The sequence below is a fragment of the Corapipo altera genome, unplaced genomic scaffold, assembly GCF_003945725.1.
Source record: "Corapipo altera isolate COAL_440 unplaced genomic scaffold, ASM394572v1 61286, whole genome shotgun sequence".
Lineage (NCBI taxonomy): Eukaryota > Metazoa > Chordata > Aves > Passeriformes > Pipridae > Corapipo > Corapipo altera.
The window spans coordinates 5826559-5852217 of NW_020884907.1; the positions used below are offsets into that span (position 1 = coordinate 5826559).

The 25659-nt window shown below is 40.0% G+C and overlaps 1 protein-coding gene across 4 annotated transcripts in view; it reads left to right on the plus strand.

Annotated features, from left to right (window-relative positions):
• Positions 1 to 25659, plus strand: part of LOC113951571 (A-kinase anchor protein 2-like) — a 264418-nt gene that overhangs the window by 132157 nt on the left and 106602 nt on the right. For all 4 annotated transcript variants that reach the window (XM_027652664.1, XM_027652653.1, XM_027652654.1 and 1 more), the window contains one exon: positions 24621 to 24703. In XM_027652664.1, coding sequence (XP_027508465.1) covers positions 24621 to 24703 — 83 coding nt within the window. The remainder of the gene's footprint in view (positions 1 to 24620; positions 24704 to 25659) is intronic.

Here is a 25659-nt window from a genome sequence, read left to right on the forward strand (position 1 = left end):
CACTATTGCTCAACTGATCCTTTTTTCCTTATACCTCTGCTTACCCTTTTGTGGTCTCCTAGAAAAAAGAGGGGGAAGAAAGTAGAGACTGGAGTTAAAAAACACCTTATGCCTGTTGGTGTGAGTCTCAAGAAACGATGGTATTCTGTCCTCAGCATTTGGAAATTTTCCTGCATTTTCCTAGATTCTTAGGATGTATTTGATATTAAAGGGGCACTCTCGCTATCTATTCATCTGGCATCCTATGTGTTGCCCAAACAGTGAGTTCCATTAAAATCTCGCTATTTAAGTAAATCTGCTGTCTCTCTAACTATTCCTTTGGGAACATGCTAAGCTTCTCAAACTCATATGAGCTCGATATGTCCTGGTACATATCTAGCCTGCCAGAAGTCAGTTTGCACAGCATCAGAAGGCAAGTCACTCTCCCATATGTCAGGTTGCTATGGGCAGGGCAAAGGACCCAGGAGAAAATGTGAACTTCCCCACAGACTGATCCAGCATGCAAAGGCATTCTCAGTAAAATTAGCTTCCAAGAATCTACTGGTATCCCTCCAGTATAGATAATATGCCAGTCAGATCATGGCAAACTCCAAAATTAAGAAGGTTTTGTGCAACAATATGAAGTCCCAATTGAATGTGGATCTTAAGCTCTACTAACACTAAGTACATACTTGGAAGTGTAATGCATACTTAGCACTGTGCAGGTTAGGGATAGCCTTGAGGATGTGTGAAGATCAGCCTGTATTTATGATTAAGGTGCTTTAGTGATGATGGTCTCAAATATTGTCCCTGTTATTTTGCAAGTATGAATGTAGGAACTGCTTAGGGGAACATACAGGAGATGAATCCGTTTGAAAGTTTTTGCTTTTCCTGTGACCACTGAATCTGACTCCAGCAAAGGTAGCCAAGCAAGAGCAGGCCAGGACAAAGGCAAAGAACACATTTCTGAAGGTTTTCTTCCTCTCCCAACTACGTTCACTCCATAGACAAAGAATGACTCTTTATAGGGGTTCAAGAAAATGTTGTGTAAAATGCAGCTTTTATGGTGAATGTAGATTGTGGTTGAGATTTTTTTTAAGCTTTAGTCTCCCACTTTCTTTGTGAGCTAATGTAAATAAAATCCCATTTTGTTGGGGAAAAACTGCTGTGCTAACACTGGATTAGAATTGCTGGGGATAGCTGCTGTACTTTGTAACCTGAAGTGTACTTTTTGATGGTTATGTTTTTCTCTTCAGATTAAAAAAATGAGTACAAAAAAAACCAAAATAAAAAACCAAGAACACTGCCAGCAACAGCCATGCTGTAACTGTGGCTTCTCTCTTTTTTTTTTCTCTGTACAGTATTACTAGTAAATAAATCTGCCTTTTCACTGCGCCTACTTCTGTGTCTTTTTACTGTGTTTCTCTCTAACTACCACTCTTCAAGATACTGTGTGATCTCAAGGACATACCACACTGGAGCTGCCTCTCTCACTAAAAGAATTAAAATACTAACTCCACAGTTGGTCTTTTTTTTCCTTTCCTCCACTGCTGTGCCCTGCAGCTGTTATTTTTATGTGATCCTTCATACATATTAACTCAGTACCTGTTACTGTCTCATTTCTCTTTTTCCTTTCTTTCTCACATGATACTTTGCCAAGCATATTCTGGACCCTGTGCTCTAAGATCACATGGTATATTTTCATATTTGCGGAAGGTAAAAGATTGGGTTTGGTCAGCAAGGCAGTATGTTCCGAGTCAACTTATTTCCTAACTGAGGGAAGTATTCCATACAGCATATGTAATTCCCCATAAATAATCACTGAATAATTTAAGGTTACCAAAGTAAACAGTATGCAATTTTTTTTTCAGGGCTTGTCACAGGCAGTGTCCACTCTATATCAGGACTGGAAGATGCTTGACAAAGTGTGACTTCGGGGGAAGGGGTAAGGGTGGAATAAAAGAAAAAAATTCTCATGTAGTTTTTTTCCCCCAAGATGCTATATTTACCTGAACTTAGAACAATGATAGAGTGGGTAACATGGCCTGACATCATAAGCCAACTTCTCAGAAGTTTAAAAATTCAGTTTAAACTAAGCCATTTAAGAAACTCACCACAAATTGCCCATTGCTACATAAATACCCACCCTCTGCTCCTTTCACCCAGAAGCCATACGGATAAAATGTATATGTACACACACATGCAGAGGCCTTTGCAGTAAATAGGGCTTCAAGTTGGTTTTTTCCTACTTGTGTTTGAGTGACAGAAAGTCGATTTTGTCTGTCCATGAAGACAATGCCTGGAGAACCGGTATGTTACAGTCTTCAAAGGACTAGAGTGCAGTTGAGAGAAGTGATCATAATTGTATAAATTTCTTCAGTTTTGCAAATACCTTCCTAATTCAGAATGTGTGTTAACATGGCAAAAGGATGAACCATGAACTTGAGTTATCAGTAGTGTCTGCGTGAAGACAATGAATTGACAAGGGCATTATCATGTGCATCTAACTTAGTGGTTGGACACTTGGACATATCAAGTATACATTCCATCTGTTGGTGCATACCATGGTCTGTGATATACTCTTATTTTCATTTCACCTCATTTTATTTCATAGCCGTAAGAAGGTTTTCAGCTGATAATTCCTCTACTGCACAAAACTGAGTCATCCAAATAGACACCAAAAACAGACTAGACAATTTTAATAGCACTGCTGTTACTAAACTTTCAGAAACAAAATATTTCCATGCATTTCCCCTTTTGAAATTTCGGGGGGGGGAAGGGGGAGGGAAGTTTAATTTTGATTTTTTGTTTTCGTTTGGGGTTTCTTTTGTTGTTTTTGGTTTTGGAGTTTTTTTTAATAAAATGCTTAGAAACTGGTGAGATAGCATGGCAGTCCTCTGAAACTCCTCTACAGTGGTTCCATGAAGGTCAGCGACTTAAAAAAGTGAGGCCATCCCTCTCAGGTTTTTGTTTTTTTTCATTTATGTTAATAGTTTGGTATCCCTCTGGTAACAGAAGGAAGATAGGTGCTTACTTAGCATTGAGTACTCAATACTCAAGGTGTTTCAGGAATTTGTTGGGGGAGTAGAAATGGAATAGGTCATTTTCAGACAGCCCCTTACTTTCCTGCAAGACCCGCCCAACCTGCCCTTGATGACTCAAAACTCATACCAACTCTGCAACAATTCTTACTTCACATTATTATATTATTGAGGTTACATGAAGAAACCTTTAATGCAAATAACTGTAGGAATGAATAATAAAAAAGGGTCAAGAAGTTAATAACAGTTTTTGTTGTTCCAAGACCTCCATTTGCAGTTCTCATGCGCTGCTCAGATGTCCACTGCACTGTGCACAGTCACATATGAATTCTCTGTAACTACTCATGGGAGGAACACAGGCTGGTCTCTCTGGGGAGCTTGCAAATACACAACATATGGCACAGCTGTGCAAAACATCTTCCACATCTACCTGTGATAGAAAAACTACATGCTTTATTGTCACAAGTGTCTAGTTGACAGAGGCCGCCTTCTCAGATGAGACAAGGAAGGAGAAACTCTATAGTAATAGAGTTTGCTATATCAGACTTGGATATATCTTGCTATATCTTCTTCTCAAAAGAAAAGAATAGCAGGAAAAATTAGCTGGCTGAGAGAGAGATTAGGTCACTCCAAGTATGGGGCAGGGAGGAGTTAAGTTGCTGCTCAGACACTGGCCTGCAAACCTAGGGACTGAGTTGCCTCAAAAAGAAGGGAATTGGCTCCTGTGTTTTATACACAGCAGTTTCTCCTGGTTTTAGTAAGCAAGCTCTCTGGACCCACTGAGCATTAATAAAAATGTTGGTTCAGGTCCTGGGAAACATAATTTCCAATTGCTGCTGCTCTGTGCGGTTCAGCATGACCTCATGAAAAGTCCCTCATCTGCAGATCTACAGAGGTATATAGAGACATCATCCCCTTGATTTAGATGGGAAGCACAGTTACCTAAAATCCTCTCTGAGTCCAAGTTTTTCCATATGTTTTACATCTGTAATTTAGGATAATTAGCACTACCCTGCCTTGTGCAGCTGTGGTCATGCGTCTGCTGGTGCCTGTCACAAGATTACAGGAATGTGGGGTATACTCTGGGTATGCAGCATCACAAAATGTCTTTTCACTGCTACAGTTGAAGTGGTTCTGCTTGTAGCAGTACTGCCAAACCAGAAAAAAATAGGCAATTCACAGCCATCATGCATTTGCCGGGAATGATTTGTTTGCCATGATTTAGGAAAAAAAAGGATGCAACTGTAACACATTTGGTTGCTTGTAGGTGGGAAAACAAAGGGAGAAGAACAGGTGGAGGAAAAAAAGGAAGTATGCAAAAATGGGTCACTTTCTCAGACATGACAAATCAGTTCAGCTTCCTTTTTTAGTAATTCCATTGTATGTAATGCATCACTGGCTACACATTTCCTCTGGCTATAGATGAGTCTGCTTCAACACTGGCAGCAATATGGTAGCTTCTGTGAGCAGGGGAGAGTTGGTTGAGCTAATCAGCCCTGCTGAGAAAGAGGTTATCTATTCACTTAAGCATAACCCCATGCTAAAATGACTGTACTGCACTTTAGCTGGTGTGGTTAACTCTAGACATCATTTCATTGTGGTTTGGGAACATCTCATGGCTTAAAAGGAAGGATACTGCTAAGGACCAGCAGGTCTTGATCATTATATTTCACTGGAGTGTGGTACATATAAAATTCATTTTAAAGCAAATGAGATTACTTAAGCCTGACAATTTTTTAAATAGATTGTTGTGGTGCTCAGTTTTTGTTGCATTATAACATGTTTCTTAACAGACTAAGTTTTAGCAGCATCTTTTTTGTTTCAGAAATAGGGGTTCATAAATATAGATAGATCCCTCCTTCTGTCAACCAACTTAGGCAATTATATACTGTTTATGGTTAAGTTACTGGTGATATGTGGTAAAGTGATGAATCTGTTAAATACCACATGCAGTTGCACACTGAGAATAGGGCTGACCATGGCTGGAAATTCTCCATTGCTGCTATTTCAGTCTGCTGGTTTGTCTTTTTTTTTTACAGAAGCTGGAGATTATCAGGGGATTAGTAAACTGGAAGGGTTAACTAAGATAGATACCAGCCTGGGAAGAAAGTAGCCCTTAACTTAACATGAGAGAAGTAATTTCTGTTTTTCCTTCTACAACTTGTGCTGGAAATCTAGTGCTGTTTGGGGTCCATTTTGAATCTCCACCTCATGGAGTCAAACAATTTGAGGAGAGTCTTTGCTGTAATTTAAAAGAAACAGGAAGATAAACAGTAGTTTCTGGGATTCCTGGCTAAGGATGAAAACTGGACAATACTTGCTCTAGCTGCATGTACAAGACCTGCAAAGCTGTGGTATTTTGGGTCCCCTTTTCTGTGGCATTTAGGAGACTACAGACAATATTCTTAAACACTGTTAAATACAATGAGGAAATGATAATAAGACAAATGGAGAACCTACTGAAAGATTACACACTGTTTATTTTCTTCACTGATTCTATACGTCAGGATTCAGAGTTCACAAAGCTGGAAATCCTGTGATTAATTTACTGATTTATCTTCACAATGTGCCAAACATCTGACAAATATAAACAAGTCCAGGACCTACCACAGAGGCTGTAGCCTGCCTGTCTCCATTTTCTTCACAAATTACAAGTCCTACAGAGGAAACATTGGGGCTTAAAGCTGTAGACAATGTTCAGGGTATTTAAAAGTTCTAATTGAAAGTGAAAATAAAAGGAAGGTAACTCTTTGCTCTCATACAACATCAAGAAGAGTCCTCCTTTAATCCATAGACTAAAAGGAATTAAATTCATTTTGATTCAAAGGACAACTTTCCCAGCCTAACAGTTGCAAATACTTTAAGCAGGGCCACAAAGCCCCTTAGAAAAAAAGCCGCATGTGCTTTCTGGGTCAGAACCTTAACCCCAAACCCCACTGAACTCAGAGGGTCTGTGTGGGAAGTCAGAGCAGACTTTTGTCACTCGACACTAGAAATAAAGGAAAGTATTGAAATTAGTTTGAAAAATCCTCTCTGCTGCAATAATATTTTTAAAGATAGGTGCCCGACTGCCAGAGAGATTTCAAGATGTAAATAACCTGTCCCAGAAAATCAGGAAGGAGAACACAGGCTCTGATGCTGATACCAAAGAAAGCATACTCACCTTACTCTGAAGTGTACTACCTGTCACTATCAGCACCTGAGAAGCAACTGTTTTGTCTTTTATAAAGAAAATAAGTGGCACACAAGCAAGATCTCTTCAGGAAGGGCTCTGTTGTGGGCAGAACTTCAAATAGCAAATCTCCTTGCAGCAGCAAATGGGGGTTGACACTCCAGTTACACTGCCGGGGGTACCTGGTGTTGGTGTATTCCAATATTATTCACTTAACTCCCCACCCAAGTTCCAGCCTTAATTTTCGTCTTACATGTTTAGTTATTTTCAACTATGTACAATTATGTCAAGAAAAGTTTGGTCAGAGGTTATAGAAAAGCTAATAAGCTTTTCCAATATTAAGCAGTTAAGTTACTGAATTATTGTGATACAGGTTGCTGAAAAACATGTTGCTCAAATAGGTAAGAAAAAACGTGCAGTAACAAGTAAAGGATACTTTCAGAGAGCAGAACTGTAAAAGATATGTTGGAGGAAAATTTAACCCTTGTACAAGTCTTTGAATCCCCAGGAATGACATTTTCTGCCATAACAGAAAAGAACTAGCCATGTATTTGAATTTAATAACAGGAATAGCCAAATTTATTTCTATGGATCTGCTTGTATCATCTAATTTCATTAGAGATTTCTTCACAAAGCCCAAGATAACTGGAAAGAGCAGAAGACTCCCACAGATGAGCCATACTGTAAAGAAAACACCATTTTTGGAGAACAGGATTGTTAAACAGTGCCAGGCTGAGACCAAGATAGTGATGAAATGGGTTCAAGGTGAAAGAATGGTAATTTAGGTTAGTTAAACAGAAGAAATTCTTTACTGTGAGGGTGGTGAGACCCTGGCACAGGTTGCCCAGAGAAGCTGTGGATGCTCCATCTCCAGCAGTGTTTGAAGCTAGGTTGGGTGGGGCTTTTCGGAAACCTTGTCTAGTGCAGGGTGTTCCTGCCCATGGCAGGGGGGTTGGAACTAGATGATGTTTAAGGTTCTTTCCAATGCAAATCATTCTACAGAATGCAGTTAAGTGCTTTAAATTAACTGGTCCAGCTCAACCTGCAGTGGTGAAGGTCTTACTTTCTGTGTAACTAACCCCCTTTTCTTCCAAGACCTCTATTTTGCAGAAATATCTTCTTGACCCTCCACTGCCAATGGGCTTGGAAACCAACCATGTGTGGTCCCTACAAAGCATGGGAAGCAGGGATGGTGCTGGTCAGAAAAGGGGAGAAAGCAAAAACTTCTCTTGCATGGTGTTCTTGAAGGAGGCTGAGAACACTGTCAGGATTGGAGCAGAGTAAATAATAATGTTTTGCTTCACTGGTGAAAATGAATAATCAAAAGCAGAGCAGGGGATTCAACTAGGCTGATCCCAAACTGAGACTTTCTGAATTGATTAGTTGTTAAAAAACAAAACTAAAGAAAACAAAACAAACAAACAAACAAACAAAAAAAAAACCCTACAGCAGTATCTCATATGGAATAAAATTATTGCTATGACATTACCAGAACATTCCCTTCAACTTTTCTATACAAAATTATTAGTGGAATTCAATGTGATTTCATTCTCTCAGAGCTCATTTTTTTGCAGAAACTTTGCTGTTCAGAGTCAAAGGGAAATTTCCCTTGGCTCCACCCAGCACAGCACTCCTACAAGAAGCCTGTAGGGCTGACATTACAATTTCAAGTTTTGTGTCTAATAATGAAAAGCTAGCTGTGGGAAGAGACCCACAGCTGTACATTGTAAGTACTGGATGATGCTCCTGTGTCTGCTGACTGTGGGCAGCTCTCTGATTTTCCCTTCTCTTCTGTCCGCTGCTTCTTTCACTTTACCTGTACACATATTTGCACAACACTCATTTGAGTACTAATGCACATGAATATCTGTGAAGTGGGGAGCATTCTGACCCAGCTTGATGCTACCAGAAAGGAAAACTCTGGTCTGACATCCATTGCCATGCACATGAAGACTAGCACACTGTTTGACAGATGCAAAAGTTTCTCCAGAAACTTTTTTCTAGATAAACTTTTCTCCAGAAAAAAACCCAAACAACTGATGGGAGCAATTGCTGCTAGAGGACTCATCCTCCCCTGGGTACAAATTACTCTCCCAGTGCCATGTGCGCATCTTGAAAGCCTTAGACAATACTAATGTTTGCAGGAAAAGGGACTTCAATCCAAATGTAATGTCTGACCCCAAAATAAATCTTCCCTTTCTTACTGCACAAAGTAAGGAAACCCCAAATCTGGTAGTAAAGACTTAGGCACGAATATAAGATGTTTCTGCCAGAAAGATCTTAGTGTAAAAATGTCTTGTAAATCCCCTAGCCCTCTAGAGAGGACTCAGAGGTGAGAAGCAATCAGAGAGTAGAAAACAGCGTTAAAGCCAGAAACTGCAGATCTCATCACTGCTCAAAGCCATTGGTCTCTGCACCCCTCACTCAAGTCACCTGAGCTCTCTCCCTCAACACACCTACTGTGTATTTTTTCAGGTGGAGACACCGTTTGTGTTAAGATAGCGATGTGAGCATTTATTACTGTTTATAGAGGCTATCTCCCTCAGGCTGTTAAGTAGTTTTGGTGGCTTCTGCCTTTCTCAGTATGAATAATTAACACTGAATATAACAGAGTCACCAAGTCAGAGATGTTAGCTCCATTCAATCAATTCTGTCCTTAAAAGGAAATGCTTTTTTAATAAAATCTGTGTGTTTTGGTAGAGGCAAACTAGCACTCTCTGTCCATATACACAGTGCTTTTTAAGTGTTGATATTACTACAAGATAATTCAGGGCCCTTGTGTATGAAGAGGATAGATTAGAAAATTGTCCCTGGCACTGTCAGGGAACAGGATTCTGTCTCTATTGAAGCCAAGTGGCATCAGTACTCCCCAGCAGGTGGTAAGATGGGTAATTTTTTTTGTAGTTCAACTCCGGCTCTTGCAGTGGGGGTCAGACAAAGACAGACAAGTGTCTCATTGGGCAAGGCATGGCAGACAGCTCCCAACTCACCTAAGTTGAAGGCAAGTCAGTCAAGGAGCAAACAGACCTACTGGTGTAAGAGAGTCCAGTGAAAATGGAAAAAGAGGAATATTTGCAGCTTTTTCCCAGTCTGAGAAGATAGGGAAGCACCAGGCAGCACAATAAATAGCAGGTGGACAAAATCTTCACAGCACTCACGCTGAACATGGGGTCTAGGCTCAAGCCTACCTGGAGGGTCCATCAGGAAGTCATCATACCAGTTACAAATCAGTGTCTTTATTTCCTGACAGCAACCAACACATCATCTACTCTACAATAATTCAACAGGTAAAAGTAAACCTGGGGAACACATAGAAAAGCTTTCTTTTGATCATTTTTTGTTTTATGCTGCAGTCCACTGCAAGCCTTCCAAGTCAGAACTACCACAGCCCAAGCACAGGTCTGCTGTCCCCGTAATTCAGAGCAGAGAGAAGCATAGGCCACAAAGATCAGGAGCTGGTCAACCCAAAACTTCAGGGCTAGGCAAAGTACAGGTTTTACACAAGGGTGACAGACAGCCCTATGATTTACAGATGGACCTAGGTCCAGGCTTCCCTAGAAAATGAGTGGGCCAGCACCTGTGGTTTGGTGTGGATCCATTAGTGTAATTTGTGCAGGGCTGTGCTGTAAAGAGTATTATATCCACATCATACCCACTATTAACCAGACTTGTGGACAAAGATGAAATGTCTCCATAACATTAAGTTCAAACATATAACATCCAAACTCAACCTCAACAAATTCTCAGACTTGAAAGGTCAGCTAAAGCCAGAATAAAAATGAGCAAGTCCAGGCCTCCAGATGTGAACTTCTCTCTCATTTGCTGTTTAGGTTTAAAAATAACCTCTCTGTGGAAAATTGTTGCTGTAGCAGCCCTTGTGAATTCTGTCTTGAAGGCTTCAGTCAATCTCAAAGATTACATTGGCTTTACTATGGACTCAGGACTGAGCTGAGCTTGACCACAGACCTCATAGTCATGAATGGTTTTATACTTGCATAAATTCTCAATGTGGGTGTGCGTGTGTGTTCATGTATGAGCTGACAACATCCCTCACTCCTGACACAACAAATACAGTCTTGAGTTTATAAAAAAATATTTGGTATTAATTCTAAGAAGTGTATTATTTTGTTAGTATTTGCCTCTGGGTTTTTCAAATTTATCAAATCTCAAGCTTACTGAGACAGGATTCACTTTTTTGTTGTTGTTGTTGTTGGCAATAAATCACAAGTATCCTACAATATGGCAAGAATAGGGCAAGGGTGAAAAAGTTCTGATGTCTGGCCTCAGACCCTACATCTTGCAAAAATGTGGTAAACATTCAGCTTTGCTGTACTGCCTGCTCGGAAAGCAACAGCTGGAGTCCTGGCTCCAGTGCAATCAAAGGGAGTCTTGTTTCTGATTTCTTGGGACCAGAATACATAATGAAACTGTGTGTAAATCTTTGTAGGCCCAGATCCTAAAAAAATTTACATGGAAGGATGCACTACTTTACATAAGCCATAAATTTAAATCAATATACTAATATTACATATACTGGCTTTCCATGAATTTAAGTTTAAAAGAAAAGTCTATTCTGTTGCCAGAAGCTCCTGAATATCCTGTAAAGTTTCCCAATGTAAAAAAGTATTTTTAATTCCATTAATACAGTCAACATAGTCAATCCCTTTCCCCTATTAAAGAGATATGAGAGTTCAGTCTCCATATCAAATATTTATGTAAGACATATTAAGAAAAAAGAAATTCCAATTCAGTCATGAGAGAGAGCCTACAGTAGGTATGCAGAAAACATTACTTGGCATTTGTTTACATCTTAAAATGCTGCCTATGTAGGCTTTAGCCCATGTGACTCCTTGACCCACCTTTACGATTTTGCAGTGACATCTGTCATGCCTAGCTTTGAGATTAGCAACCTCAAACTCCAAAGCTTCTGAAAATACAAATTGTCTAAAGAAAAGTTGTAAGGACATTTAAATTAATTCTGATTACCAGCAAGGCTATGTGGTTCAATACAAGTAGTTCTTCTTTAACAGTTTCTCTTTTCCATTAGATCAAAACTGTCATTTGTACAGTACTATGAATTAATGTATCAGTAAGACAGAGGGCAATGCAGTCTGAACTGCAAGGTATATAGATCTTAAATTAATCAAGATTAACATCTAGCAAAATAGATGAGGAATGAGGGGGTGATATATTAGACATAGTAGAGCTGCTGGTAGAAGTGAACTGGAGGGGTTATAGGGCAAATAAAAACATAAGAACTGTTCCCAGAAACTGTTTAATCAAAAGCTATTACTATAATGAAAGTGACCACATTTTGGAAATAATATGTAGTTCCATCAGACTATAATTCTTGTTTTTGGACACATTGATAAATCCAAAATGGTTGCACAAATGAGTCCTGGCTTGGAAGCTCACCTACTGTAAAGTTAGGCCTCTCTTAAGAATCGAACATAGTTTAATGGCAACTTAATAACTTAAGAGCAAAGTGATAGAATCTTGCACAATAGCATGTGTGCCTTGTGCAACTGACCTGGTACACTTGATTTTACTAAAGTACCAAATAACCTAAGTATTTGTGGAATATCCCTCATTATTTGCAGGCAGTAGGTGAAGAATCGAATGAAAGTGGTCTTTAACAACTAAAGTGCAAGAGATGCTGTAAGCTGTATTTTAGCATGTAATGTGTATTTTAAGACAACGGCATCCCATTAAGGCAGAGAAGTGCTATCACTGTCATCTGAAAAATAAGGAGCTAAGACAGGAGAAAATAAAGTGGCTTCCTACAATGTGGTAGCTGAACCATTTCCTCAGATAAAATCATTTTCTGATGCCAATGTGTCTCTTCACTGTTACCATGCATGCACAGAGGACAAGTCATGAACAGAAGAGCTACCAGGTGGTAGCTCACCTGCAAGGACCCCTGTTAAAAACCTGTTCACCCACAGTGTGCTTCAGTGCCCAAGGTGGGAAAAATTACAGACCCCAAACCTCCTGTATATACAATTATTGCTGATGTATCCCCTCAGCAAACATTTTGTCTAGCGATGACCCAGCAACCATCATGAGGAAAGCTTCTGCTGCTCTGTAAATGTGTATCATTGGCATTGCGAGCTGTTAGGTACAGAGGCAGTTCTCATTATTTAATAGACCAGGCTGTTTTGCAGGATGTGCTAACCCAAAGCCAAAGAAAAATTACCAGCCATTGTTTTATGACTATGCTGATGCACTAGTAGAGGATGGGGGGAAATACCATGGCATTACATAACAGAAACATGACTGTTCCCATTGGAGAGGCATCTTTTACTGCTTCCTTGTATAAGCAGTGTTCTGATGATGTTTCTGGAGGATAGAAAGAAAAAAGCAAAACCACAAGATCACAAGTGTTTCGTCTTCTGTCCTCTTTTTCTTTGCTTTTCCAAATTTCTGCAACATTTTGATAACTCAGTCTCAACTAATGTACAGTTTTCCAGTAACAATCACCCAAGTCACTGATTTTTAGCAGAAGCACCCTGAGCAAAGGCACACAGGGGAATCAATATGCCTTAAACCACATTAGCCAGAGATGTACTTACATAGCAGCATACACAAAGTATTGTCCCATTTTCCTAGGATAAGATCTATCTTTTAATTTAAGCCAAAATAAAATAAAAAAATACAAACCAGGAGCTATTGGAACTGACCCATTAGAAAGGAGAAGACAAAGGGAGACTATTTGGTGACTCTTTAGTCTCCCAGCATTGTTACTCAGATCCTCTACAGCTGAAGGCCCCTAGACAGAAGGAAAAAGGAGGAACAGTGAAATGCGAGTTTCCAGTGCTTCTTCTCCGAATGTTCACTTAGAGAATGAATACGCTTCCTAGTATAACTCTAAGAAGAGCTGGGTGCTCAGCAGCAACTCTTGTAGAAACTCAAAAAAAGACCTACCTCAGATTCAGGGAACGAGGATTCATAGTCCCATTAAACTAAGGTTGCACTGAACAAGCCTCTGCTTATGTCCCCATCTGTTAGTTTCCATTATGTATATACAAAGCCCTAGGCCAGGCACTGTTTTTCAACTGCATTTGCATTATGCAGGAAACATCTCTGCTCATTAAATCTGTTAGGTTTTAAAGTCTAAGCTTTGGGATAGCATCAACAATTTCATATGACCATACTCGCTTTTCAAAAAAAAAAAAAAAAAGCAAAACAACCCCAAACATCTATCTGAAGTCAACTATTCAGCTCTTTCTGCTAAACACAGGGGAACATTCAGCCCCGATACAAACAAGTAAACATGTCGTTGACTTCAATGGCCATTCAGCTTAGCTGTGTCAGAGCTGAATTAGGCCTTAGGTCTCAAACTGTCTTGTCTGCTCTTGCCATCTGTCTTTCTTTGCTAACCTAATTCCTTATTAAATAGGGTGTCCGTAGTGAGTGTGAACCTATTCTGCTGATCCTTTCTCTGCAACAAACATTGCTAGAGGCTAAAATTCCTGAAAGTTATGACTACACTGACTGCCTCTGCCTCTGGATACTATGAGAGGTTCTTTTAAGGTGGTCTGAAATTCAGACTGAGAATGTTTGTATTCCTAAGCATTCAATCCCTTTACAGTCATATCTTAGATGTTCAAAATGTCTATTCTCCTTAGAGTTTTTTGAACTGGTGCTGCTAAATATGGTAGTTCAGATACCATGTAGATGGTGATGGTGTTATGCAGAATGAAAAACCAACCAAACAAAACACAAAAAAACCAGACAAACGTCTCCATGTTAACAAACCAAGGGCTAACAGATTCAGAAAACATATTAAAGGGACAAGACAGAAATGTGTTCAGTGACATTCCTGATCTAGTGATTGTGATGCTGGAGGAAGTACAAGGGATACAGACTGGTACAGGGATTCTCCTTGTATGAAGTCTCTTCCTGCTGCTGTTAAAGACAATTTTTCCAGTCCAGTGGGGCATTTCTTCTGTTCTTAGAAACTGTCTTTTACTGAGCTAGAAGACTCACTGCTGTTCTCAGAAAACAGAAGTGTGGAAAATCCAAGCAACCTACCCACACTATTAAAATAAATTAAGCATGACAGTTACTTTTATCTGTTACTTGGTGCACATTGTGAAGAGAATATTTGAATAGTCTGAATAAAGGAAGAAGCAGCTACAAACTGAACTTAAACTGAACTATTCACAAATTGAGAGCTGCTGAGGATCAAGTAATTTGATTATCATTTAAAGAGAATGAAAAGTGGGGGGGGGGAACCTACACCTCTTCTCTATTCATTATATCTCAACAATTTCATGTTCCAGGCAAGACTTGACATGAAAGCACAGTAGTTCTTTCAAAAAGAGGCTTTCTAATACATTTCTAGTTTCTAGAAATCTCACAAGAAACTTAGCTTGCTAGATTTCAACAGGAATGGTTTAGAGCAGTCTGATATTTGGGTGCTTACCCTGAAACCTTCTGAAATTTCCTGCTCTTTGTTTTCAGATCTGGAATCTCTCTACAGGACAAGCTACCTCTTTAAAATGTTTTTTTAAAATCTTATAAAAGCAAGTAATAACTGTAGCACAGAAGCAATAAGTATTTGAGTTACAGGTAATATGAAAGTTAATTGAAAACTTGATGTAATTTTATGCTTTCTTCATGCTCTGTTCCACTAGTATTATGGGTTTATTGTCAAGATGAGAGCTGCGAAAAATGTTTATTGCTACACTGGTACAGGCTCTGCACTGCTTATTTTCTCAAGAGGGTAGCTAATTCTCTCAGGAAGACACTTTACTGAATCAACACTATTCTGTGTTCATGCTAAGGAATGCTAAGGAGGAACAGAGGGAACCAAATAAATAGCACAGCTAAAGGGAGATGCTACATCTTAAAAGGAGGTCAGTTTTGGTTATTACAGCTTTAGCATGCTCCCAGCTAGGCTCAGGACTCAAGCTCCACAAAAACTCCACAGTCACATATACTGTCCATGCATCAGCTTCCACAAAAACTCCACAGTCACATATACTGTCCATGCATCAGCTTCCACTTTGGTGCAGCCTGCACAGATGGACTGTCTCATCAGACAGGGAAACCTCTCACATCCTGAGACTGCCTTGTATGTGACTTCTGCCCCAGCAGGTAATGAGGGTGCTGTAAATTAAAGTAATTGGGCTCCAAAAAGTTGAATCCAAGCATAGCTATCAAAAGCAAAGCATTAGCCTTAGCTGTTCTTTGATGCATTGTAGAATGCAAGTGCTTAAAGACTTTCATTGCCTCAGTAATGTTTTTAATTTGAAATATAGACAATGTGTGTCACAGGACAGATAAACAGCTGAGAGAGAACACATAGAGCAGAGTTGATAATTTCCACAAGCCTGCAGAAGTCAACCAGCATTTTCTTATTGACTTTGGATTGTGCTGTAGCTGTTTGTTCTACCCTTGAAGAGCCATGTTTAGCATACCACAGACACAAGAGTCAGAGTTTTTGCATTGCATCAGCAGGGCATGTTTTAAGGAGCACATGTTGTGACTTTGAAGAGCTGAGAGAGGAATGCATGGCTGGCCTGTGCTCTTTTAGAAAGTGCAGAGAGAAAGCACCTCTTTAATTTCCCATCATGTTTACTAATGTGGAGGTTTGGAGTGACTCCCAGACAGAATGTAGGCTTTACGTTTCTGGATGCTATCTTTACATGAGTTCTCAAAGCATGGGACAGTCTTTATCCTGTTAGCCCATCTCTGTGCAGCACGACTCAAAAAGTACTCATGAAATGTTGCTTGTTTAAATACTTCTCGTAATGCCCTAAGTACTGTCTGGAAGGTGATGGATAGGACATCATTTGACATTGCACATTAACTTGTGATCTGTCCTTAAATATTAAACCTTTTATGTGAACAACATAGCCTAACAACATGAAACCAAAATCCTAATTTATTTTCTTTTTAATTTGGCTTTTCCTTTCAAAGCACTTGATCTCTTCCTCTATTAGGAAGCCAAGCAATCCTTCATTGAACTCTCTAAAGCACATGGCTTTAATAAGAAACATCACTGGAGTTTTGACCAGCAAGTCATGCCTCTTTTGAATGTTGTGGCTAGAAAATGAAACATTTCACTACCTATTTTAAAGGGGGAGGTGGTATGTGAAAAACTGAGGAGGATATATCATATCTGGGTATTATGTTTGCCTGACAGTTTGCTTTTTTGGGAAAACAAATAGTACTTTGAAAGCAAACATTATAATTTTTCCTAATTATATATAATTTTCTAAGATTATCCACAGAGGCCAGAGGCTGATGCATCTTCTCTAATTGAGCAGTAACTTACTCTATAAGTACTGCCTTTGAAATGACTGAAAATGATTACCATGCAGCACAGCTAAGTTTAGGTGAAGACAGGTGTCTTCATCCTTAAATGTCTGGATCTTATCTGTGGTGTCCTTTTGTCAAAAGCCAGATTACATTAACCTTACATCAAGCAGTGATTTTAATTTGTCTACACAGTTACTAACCCTGTTCAGTGGTCTGGATCTTTTCTTGCAGGTAGTAGATCTACCCTCAACTTCAGGTGAACTCAATATCTGGCCTGAAAGGGTACGCTCCCCTGGATTATGTAGCTTTCCAGCATTGTCATGGCTCATGACATAAAAACACCAGTTTGCCTGCACCTTTCAACTCTCATGTGCCATGTCTAGCAAGATTTGACTCTGCCATTGAAGAATTTACAGGATTTGCACTAGCATGTGTCTAGTACAACTGCAGGATTGAGATGGATTCTTTCATACCTGGCACACTACTCTTTATCACAACAGAAGATAGGGACAAGGCATTAATTAATACCATTTTCTACCAAGCAAAACTGACAGTTTTGACTTTACAATAAAGTATTAATACAGATTTTTCTGACAGAAAAATTGAATATTTCTTCAAAGCAACTGACAGCACAATCTCAATGCCAAAGTATGCAAAACTGGGGATCAAACCTTAGACCAGATCACAGTCAGTCTGGGTTATTCAATCTGCCTCATTGCTGTCTGGCCCTTACTCATGACAATCTAATTGGGCACACAAGCCCACTCTCAGTGTACTCAGGAGTCTTGCTGTTGCCTTGTCAAGGACTGAATTATTTCTTCAGGGTCTTATTTGTTTAACTCCCGGATTACCTGTGAAAATCTTGTAATATAGCTTCTTTTAGGAGCACAGGAGGTGGCTGTTCAGAATAAGCTATACCTCTTTATTCCTAAATCCACAGGTAGGAATACAGTTCTATCATTTGTAGTGCACCTTCAGTGACCCTGATATTTTTGTCAGATCTCCAGATGCAAACCAGATGCAAACCAAAATGTCACCTCTTAAGAAGGTGACTGTGAGGTATGAGAGGAAAATTGATAGCAGTAGTTCCTCTCATATGCACTCTATTACCTGCAGCTAAATGTCAGCAGAGTATGATTGTCCCACTTCCTTTACAGTAACGCCATCTGACACATATAAGGCTTCACCATCTTCAGTCAGACTGGTTTCTCACCACAGCAAAAAGCAGATAAGCATAATTGGAAAATCATCTAAAGACACAGCTGAAAAATGGAGATTGATTTCCTCCTAGTTCCATGAGGTGCATTGCAAAGGCACAGCCATTTACTTCAGTAGTGGTATCCACTAGTAGGAAATGTCCTGTCTGCTGCTAAATGTCAGAGGAAACGACAAATTAAGAGGAAAGTAGGTTTTACTGCACACATGCCACTTTTGACTTTTGGAGATGCTTCCACAGCATCTTCTGTGTACATAGGTAGCATTCCCAACTGTTGGTACATGCAATTGCATGTCTAATTCAGGTAACAGAAGGGGTCATAAAGATATGCCTTGTCTGCATCAGTGTGGCCAAGATCAATATGATGAAGAGAGGAGATAAACTGTCTGACTTAGCAGTTAAGGCAATTGGACATAGTTGTTGCGGTCCTTTCTGTTGACTCTGCTGCGAGGGTTACAAGCTCATCTTCCTGGTATTTACATACGTGCATTTACACACATGCATTTCTTGGGCCCAAGAAATCCTTTATGCAGGTCCAGTGAGATGAACACCACAAGCTGTTTGTCTCCTTCACTGCATTACAGACATGGACTTTCAGTGCTGTTTCTGTAAGTGATGGCTTTTCTTTCTCCTCATAGAGAATGGTTATCAGTAGCAGATAATCTTTCTGTTACCTTCTGCTTTCTTTCTTGTATTTAGGCTTAAGATGTCATGATTAAAAAAGAATTTGGATTAATCACTTGTGCTTCCCTACTCATATCATTCAAGGAGTTGTCTGCTATTTTTAAACCCTTGTGCAAGACAATGAATTCGTCATTTGACTGCACTGCTGTGACATACAGGAACTAACTCTAGACAAAGTTAGGAGGCTATCTTTTAATGATATAAGAACACCCTTCTTATCTAGTAATTCCAATAAGAGAATGTACTCCAAGGCAAATTATTACAAATGAAAGAAACAAAATTCACAGGTTTTCCCCTGAGGGAGGCATGAACCTCACAATTCATGTCAGAGTTTTAGCTCATTTCCTGCAGACATTTTTTCTATCAAAAACTAGTGGTTCTCTCTTTCTTCCATCAAAAGCTGTTCACTGTCAAAAAGATTGCTGGGACTAGAAGCTATTTTCTAAGTAACATTGCAATCTCATTCTCTTAGAATAGCTTTAACTTTAGGGTTGGCCTATACTTAAAGTTTCATTCCAAAATATATGTAGATTATGGTTCTGAGGGCATTTTGATTGCTTCATAGCAGAAATTTTGAACTTCATTGCACACTTGCAGCTATTTTATGGTACTACAATTAACTATTAAAAGGATTTTGACCACAGAGTTAAATCTGAGAGTAAATACACACACAGTCAGAATCAACATTAGTTAATCACTGCTGGTCACCAGAAATGATGTTGGTAGGTAGAAATTCGTTGTTTAAACAAATAAAGGACGAAGTTTGAGACTGGTATGGCATGACATTCTAGTAAATGGCTGAAGATATAACTGGCCTCTCAAGCTGCTATCTCTTCCCACACAACTGAAACATTCAAAAGCCATGTCAAGAATATTGCTAGACTGGGCTAATTCAAATCACTCCTGAAGGTCTGACAGAGTTGAAGAGAGATAATCCATCTCAGTGATGGAGATCTGAAACCACCAATGGAAGTTTAATTGGGGCATAAGTAGGTGTGACTTTCCTCCTACTAGCCCTATTCGGGAGATTTTTGTCTTATTTCTATTTTGTCTTATATGTATTTAAGCACAAAATACATCACTGTGTGAAAGATGAAAAAAACAATCATTTTGAAAAGAAAAGCCAACTAGCAAAAGAGATTTGTGCCATTAGTTCTATAACCTGTGCATCCACACCTGTGAATAACACGATTATCAGATGCAGAAAAACACATTATATGAGCTAGTGTACTTAAGACAATTGCTATCAGAGAGATACTTACATCACAAGAGAAGGGCCACCTACAGCACTCTCTGCAATAGACTGAAAATTCTATGGAAACTAAGACTAAAATATTTTCTTAACTCTTACAGGCGAGCCTTCAAAACATTTTTTAAAGGGTAAGAAAGTTTCCTTGCTATCATTTCAAAATCCAGCAAGGATACAATGCCTAAATGTAGTATTAATTAAAGAAAAGTAAGTGCAAAAACCAGATATGAGCGGTTTTCTTCACCTCTTAAGTGATGCCTTTTTCTTTCTGCAGATATGTGACCTCTCCCAATCTGAACACCATGAAACCACCAATCCATTTAGTGGTTCAATAAATAAACGTCAGCACTCTTGCTGAAAGATCTTTTTTTCGTAAACTGTGTCTCTTTTTTCTCTCTCCATCTCCTTTGAGGATTTTATTTGTCTGAATGACAAGAATAATTGGTGACAAACTCTACTTTGTAGTGTAATGTGGCATCTGTCTGCTGGCTCAGTTGGGCACTGCCAAGATATCAACAGGAGGATGTAGTTTGCCTTTCATTTTTAATGACAAGTCTTATGTAGGTGAAAGAAAGCAGACTGAGAAACAGCAAGGATTCCTGTAATTCAAGGCAAGTGAAAACAGTTGCTCTAATAATTGCTGCCTTGGCCTATTCAAGACCAAGTGGGCCAGTTTAGTGATGATCCAGGATTTATGTGGTTGGAGCTGACCTGTTTCCTTCCCATCTGAACAGGGCAGGAGTCACTCTGGTGAGCAGCAGACTAGCCAGTAGACCCGGGATGTGAGCACCCTGCAGCAGGGAGAGAGGGCCAAACTGGTAGCAGTAATGTGTCCTTTTGGCAGTGAAAAGGACTAGAATTGCTCTCACAAGAAACCTGTCTCAGTGAAAGAGAATAATAAGTCTTAAATTGTTCCATCTGCATGAAAGCGAACAGTTGATTAGGCCAGATAAAAATTACTATCTTGTGAGAAATGAAGAAGGATTGATTTAATTTTCCTGGTGAATATCCTTAAGTGCTTTATCTGCCTTTTCCTCTAAGGAAACAAATCTTTGTACTACAGTTATTCCCCGATTCAGCTCCTCTTATGCTACAATTTGGCCCTTTAAAGTACCAGTTTCTTTGGCAAGAGGATGTAGGCTTTCAGGTTTCAGATGGATACAGTGTTAATGGCTGTGTGAAAAAGGCTTGGAGTTGTTTCCCACCAGCTTAACAACACAGCAATGGAGTCTGTATGCTGAAAACACAGAGCACTCTGTTGCTAAAACAAATACCAAAACTAAGACCCTATGTCTGTAGTTTCTGGCTAAGTTTTGCATTTGTGAAGGATTTTGTAAGAGGGTTTTGGGTACTGCAGAAAGTTGACACACCTCAGTAGCTGAATTGCACCTTAAAGTTTACTTTCTCTGTGTAGCTTCTATGAAGGTAGAGCAGAAACCCAAAGGATTTGACAGACTGAGTTTGATGGAGCAAGGACCCTTGAGATGAGTGTACCGCCCCCAGGTCACTGCTAATCAAATCAGAGGTGCTTCCCCATGGTCACAGTGCTGATCATGAAGATCTGTGATTTGGGAACAATTTGCTAAAGTCTCCCCTTGTTTGATAAGAGCAATGAGTGGGTGTGCACAGCAGTTTTCCAGATACTTCATCAGTACCTTTATTTTTCAGCCATATTCTACACATTGACTGCGAAATACATCATCAGTAACTGGACAGCTGACTCTTACTCAAATTTCATCTTTCCTGTCTTGATAACACCTGTTCCTCTCTCACCTTGCTGATGCTGGTGAGAGCCCAGATTCCTTCTAATTGTGAATACATCTCTTAAGGAAAGAGACTGTTAGCTCAGCTTCGTTCCTGTTGTGTTATTTGGTCCTCTTTATTGCAAAACTCCTGTCATCCATCAAACCCTATTCACAGTTGAAATCAACAGCATATAAAAGGAAACAAACAAGTCAGCACAGTGCTACACAGAAGTGAAGCTAGCATGCACAGAGATGGATGAAAAGCCAGTGGGCCCCAATAGTGCTGATGGAGCTGCCCTGCAGCTGTTCCGGTTGAGTTACTTCATCACTGCTGTACAGACAATTAGATTTAAAACTTTAGCTGTGCTAGTGGCAGCAGGAACTGGTATTATTTGGGCCTTTAAAACATGTCCATGGATATAAACATGCTCAAATATTTATTTTTTTTAATCTAAGGGTGATTATAAAATTGCCATGTCCTTCATGTAAATCAAGTCTGAGGTCCACGCTGTAGGAGATACGGCCCTTCAACAAGTACATTATGGAGATGAAGTCTATTCAGGCTTATGGTATTTATTTATTTTGTGAGATTTGTGGGTAATATATAATTTTCTTTTGTGTGTTAGTTTCTAGGCCTCAGACTTCCATGACCTTTTCTTTCTATTTAAGTCCACTTATTACCACTGTAATGCTTTCTTCTTAATCTTTCATGTGTTGCCACATCAATGGGGAGTATTGCTTACAAGTGGACAACTTAAGACAATGACAATGCCTTCCAAGGTTTATGCAGAATGCTAGTTGTGGCACAAGTGTGAAATTAGTCAACCCACATCTCCATTTAGCATCCTAGTCACCACACTGCTCTTTCTTGATGGGCATAGGCTGCACATGCATCAGCACTTCATCAGAGAACAGTAGTATGGTTTTTAGTGAACTGATCCCTCTCTCCTCAACCACACTTGCAGTTGGTTCAGATGTGGAGTGATTCACACTATATGATGAGACTGCTGAGTTGCACACAAGAGTGCTTTGGGAGGAAACCAAACCATAAACTCTGTTGCAAGGTCACATTCAATACTTTTCAAATCTAGTGTAAACACAAATATTCTAATCAAGTATTACTCCTTCTGACTCTGTGGCAACATTCACTCTAAAGAATCAGACTAAATCTAGTGGGCATTAAGTCCTGGAAATATTTATAATATAGATTTAGAGACTTCAGTGATAACTAGTCACATCCTCTGATCCCCTCCTACAGCTACTAGGTAAATGAGGTGGTGTCCATTCAAGGACTACATGCTGAAGGCTTCACAATTCCAAATACACTGCAGAAAAAGATGCAGTGTAGCCTGGTTATGAAGAGAAGTTCTAGTGAAATGGAAAAAAAATGGCACACAGGTCTATTTTATATCTATATTTGGATAGCAGGAGAGCATATAGGTATCAGTAGATAGTCGGAGGCCCACTATGTTAAAATGTCCTGAGATTAGCATGAACAAAGCTATCAAAGAGAGCTGGAAAGAAAAAAACACCAGAAAAAAGAAATCAGGACAAGCAGCAATGCTCTATGGGAACCCCAGCAGAGATGAACATAAAGAAGGGATCAGTGTTAAAGTGTTAAAGTTATAAGATTAGAGTTCTGATTTCGTGGACTTCTCCAGGGTATGGAGACCACAAGGAAAAAAGGTCCCAATTTCATTACTACTCACACTGATTTTAATGCAGTTCTCAAACCTTGGTGAGGGCTACCTATTGGCTCTGTGGACTACATGGACACTATAGCTTGACATGTGGGAAGAGGAGGGATCAGCTCCAAAGAACCTGTGCAAGAAAAAGTTAAAAGCACGTAAAGGATTTTGGCATATAAGTTTCACGGGCACTTTTTAATATTCTTCTTCCAGAGTAAAAGATGTCTATCTGAGGCTGCCACCAGCCAATATTGTTAGAGAGCAAGATACAGGTCTGTAGTGTCTCTGCATATCCATAGGTAGACTACAGCTCAAGCTAGCACTGTTAGCATGTGCCACTGTCTGCTGGAGCAACAGATCCTTTTGCATAAGTAATCATAACACAACTGTGGCACATACATAAACAGTAGTGGGTTGAAGAGACACACTCAAGATTACAGAGTGAAGTAGCAGCAGAGGGCGTGAATAACTATCCTTGTATTGACCAAGGGCTGCAGAGCCATTTCAGGCTGTATTATTACATGAGACCTATCTCAAATTTAGTAGGTGTGCACAGTGTAGCACAAGGAAAATTATTCAGTGTATTCTCAGTGTGAATGTCTACATTCAACAGAGCTACTGGAGGTGATACACAAGTCCTTATACATCCTGTTCCTCTATAGAGGAGATCATGTAACCCTTATAATTTAATTTTGCAGTTTAGAAAGTATTCACTGATTTAATCTGACTCTAATCCACCATTATGTATTGCAATTATTGCCATTGCTATGGAAATCCCAAAAGCAATCAAGCAGCTGTCTGTAGCTAGGTATGCTTAAGCAAGATTGTCCCTGAAGGTGAAATCAGTAATATGTTCTTACCTTATTCAAGGCTTAAACTTGATGTAGAAATAAAAGTACAGAGGTTCTTCTAGACAGGACTGACAGGCTGCCCTGCGAGCTGTGCTTGTGACCTCATATCACCTGATAAGCAGTGTCATCCACTGCCTGGATGACAAACAGCATTCATTAATGAGATGTAATTAGTTAGGGTCCTAGGTGCTCTTAGTTACCCTGCACTTTGGATACACAGAAGTGACGAAAGGTCCTCTGGCTACTCCCCAAGATGGGACAAGCTCATCCAGGGGATAGTGTGAGCACCTTCAGCACAACAACACTGGTGAGGACAGAGCAACTGGTGTCTGGAGCTCTCTGGGGATGACAAAGCTGGACCTGGCAGAAAGGGCCATCCCACCCCCCACCAGGGACCAGGGCAACCCTGGCACTGAGTACCACCCCAGGGACAGGGATGGCCACTGTGCAGTCTGAAATGGAACATGTCCTTCCATGGTGCGCTGTGTCAACACACTAAGCACCCATTTTGTTTTCTCCCAGGGGTGGCTGCCTCTCTGCAGACTGTCTCCAGGTGGCAAAGATATTTCTCAGTCATTGTTTTTGTACCCTTTCCGCTTTCTTTAACAACACTGACAAGATACCAGGCTGGTGACAGAGCATGGCGGGTAGAAATGGATCCAAAGCAAAGCAACCTCTCAGCCATGCATATTCTCCCATGGGCAATAAATGTCTTTGGTTTTGTAGGTGCAGGAGGATTGGCTATGGATCTGGGGGACCCACTGGCATCATGCTCCTGTGAAAGTTCTGAAGCCAAAAAGGGTGCAGGGGTAAGTCTCCTCTCACTGTGTCCTTCTGGAAGGCACAGGGATCTGCACTGTGCTCAAATATAATGCTTGGTGGCAGCCTCTGCTCAGGAGAGTGTGCCATATCTTCAGCTGCAAGGAGGCTGTCATGGTGGGAGCAGTTTGCACAGCAGACCCCATTGATGTAAACTGAACTCACTTGGCTACCACAGGACCTCTTTCTAATTATTTGGAAGTCCAGTGCAATGGTTCAGATTAGGAGGATTTTGAGTAAAAGTGAATCTCTTGCAAGGTTTTGTTAAATAATCCCGGCAGTTTACAGAAGATGGAGTCAAACCAATGATCTGTCCTCCCTCGCTGTCAGTCAATCCCCCACACGTCTTCCCTTGCATGTTCTCCTCAGGCCTCTCTGCAATTACTGCTACCCCATCTCCTTTCATCTGCTGGACAGGTCTGTTCAAGCAGCTAGTCTGGATGAGGAGGGCAAGTATATGAGAAGCGTAGCCCTCACCTGGTAACCTGGTGTGGTTGGGTGGCATGTGAAAAAAACACTGTTTTGCTGGCAAAGCCGTGATGGAAATACTCCTGTTTCTGTGTCATTCTCACTGTGATCACGTGCAGCTATGTGTTTTTAACAGCAGCAAAAGAATTTGTCAGCAAGATACTGAGAGTGGAAAGGCAGAGAACAGGCAAGTGAATTCCTGCAGGGCCAAGACATTCATCTTCAGGGTGGCTGATATTGCTGAACATGAAGCAACTTCTGTCTGAAGACAAAACCAACCATGCTAAAAACTAGAGGCCTCTCAAAAAATTTTTTTATCATAGATTGGACATTTTAAAATAAAGATGCAAACTTGAATATAAGTAGCCCATATTAATGCCAAAATTTATTTTAATCTTTCACACTTTAAATTAAATTAAAATAGCAAACAAGGCTGTTAAACAGGTTCAGATCAGACTGATGAAGCGTATTTCTGCTA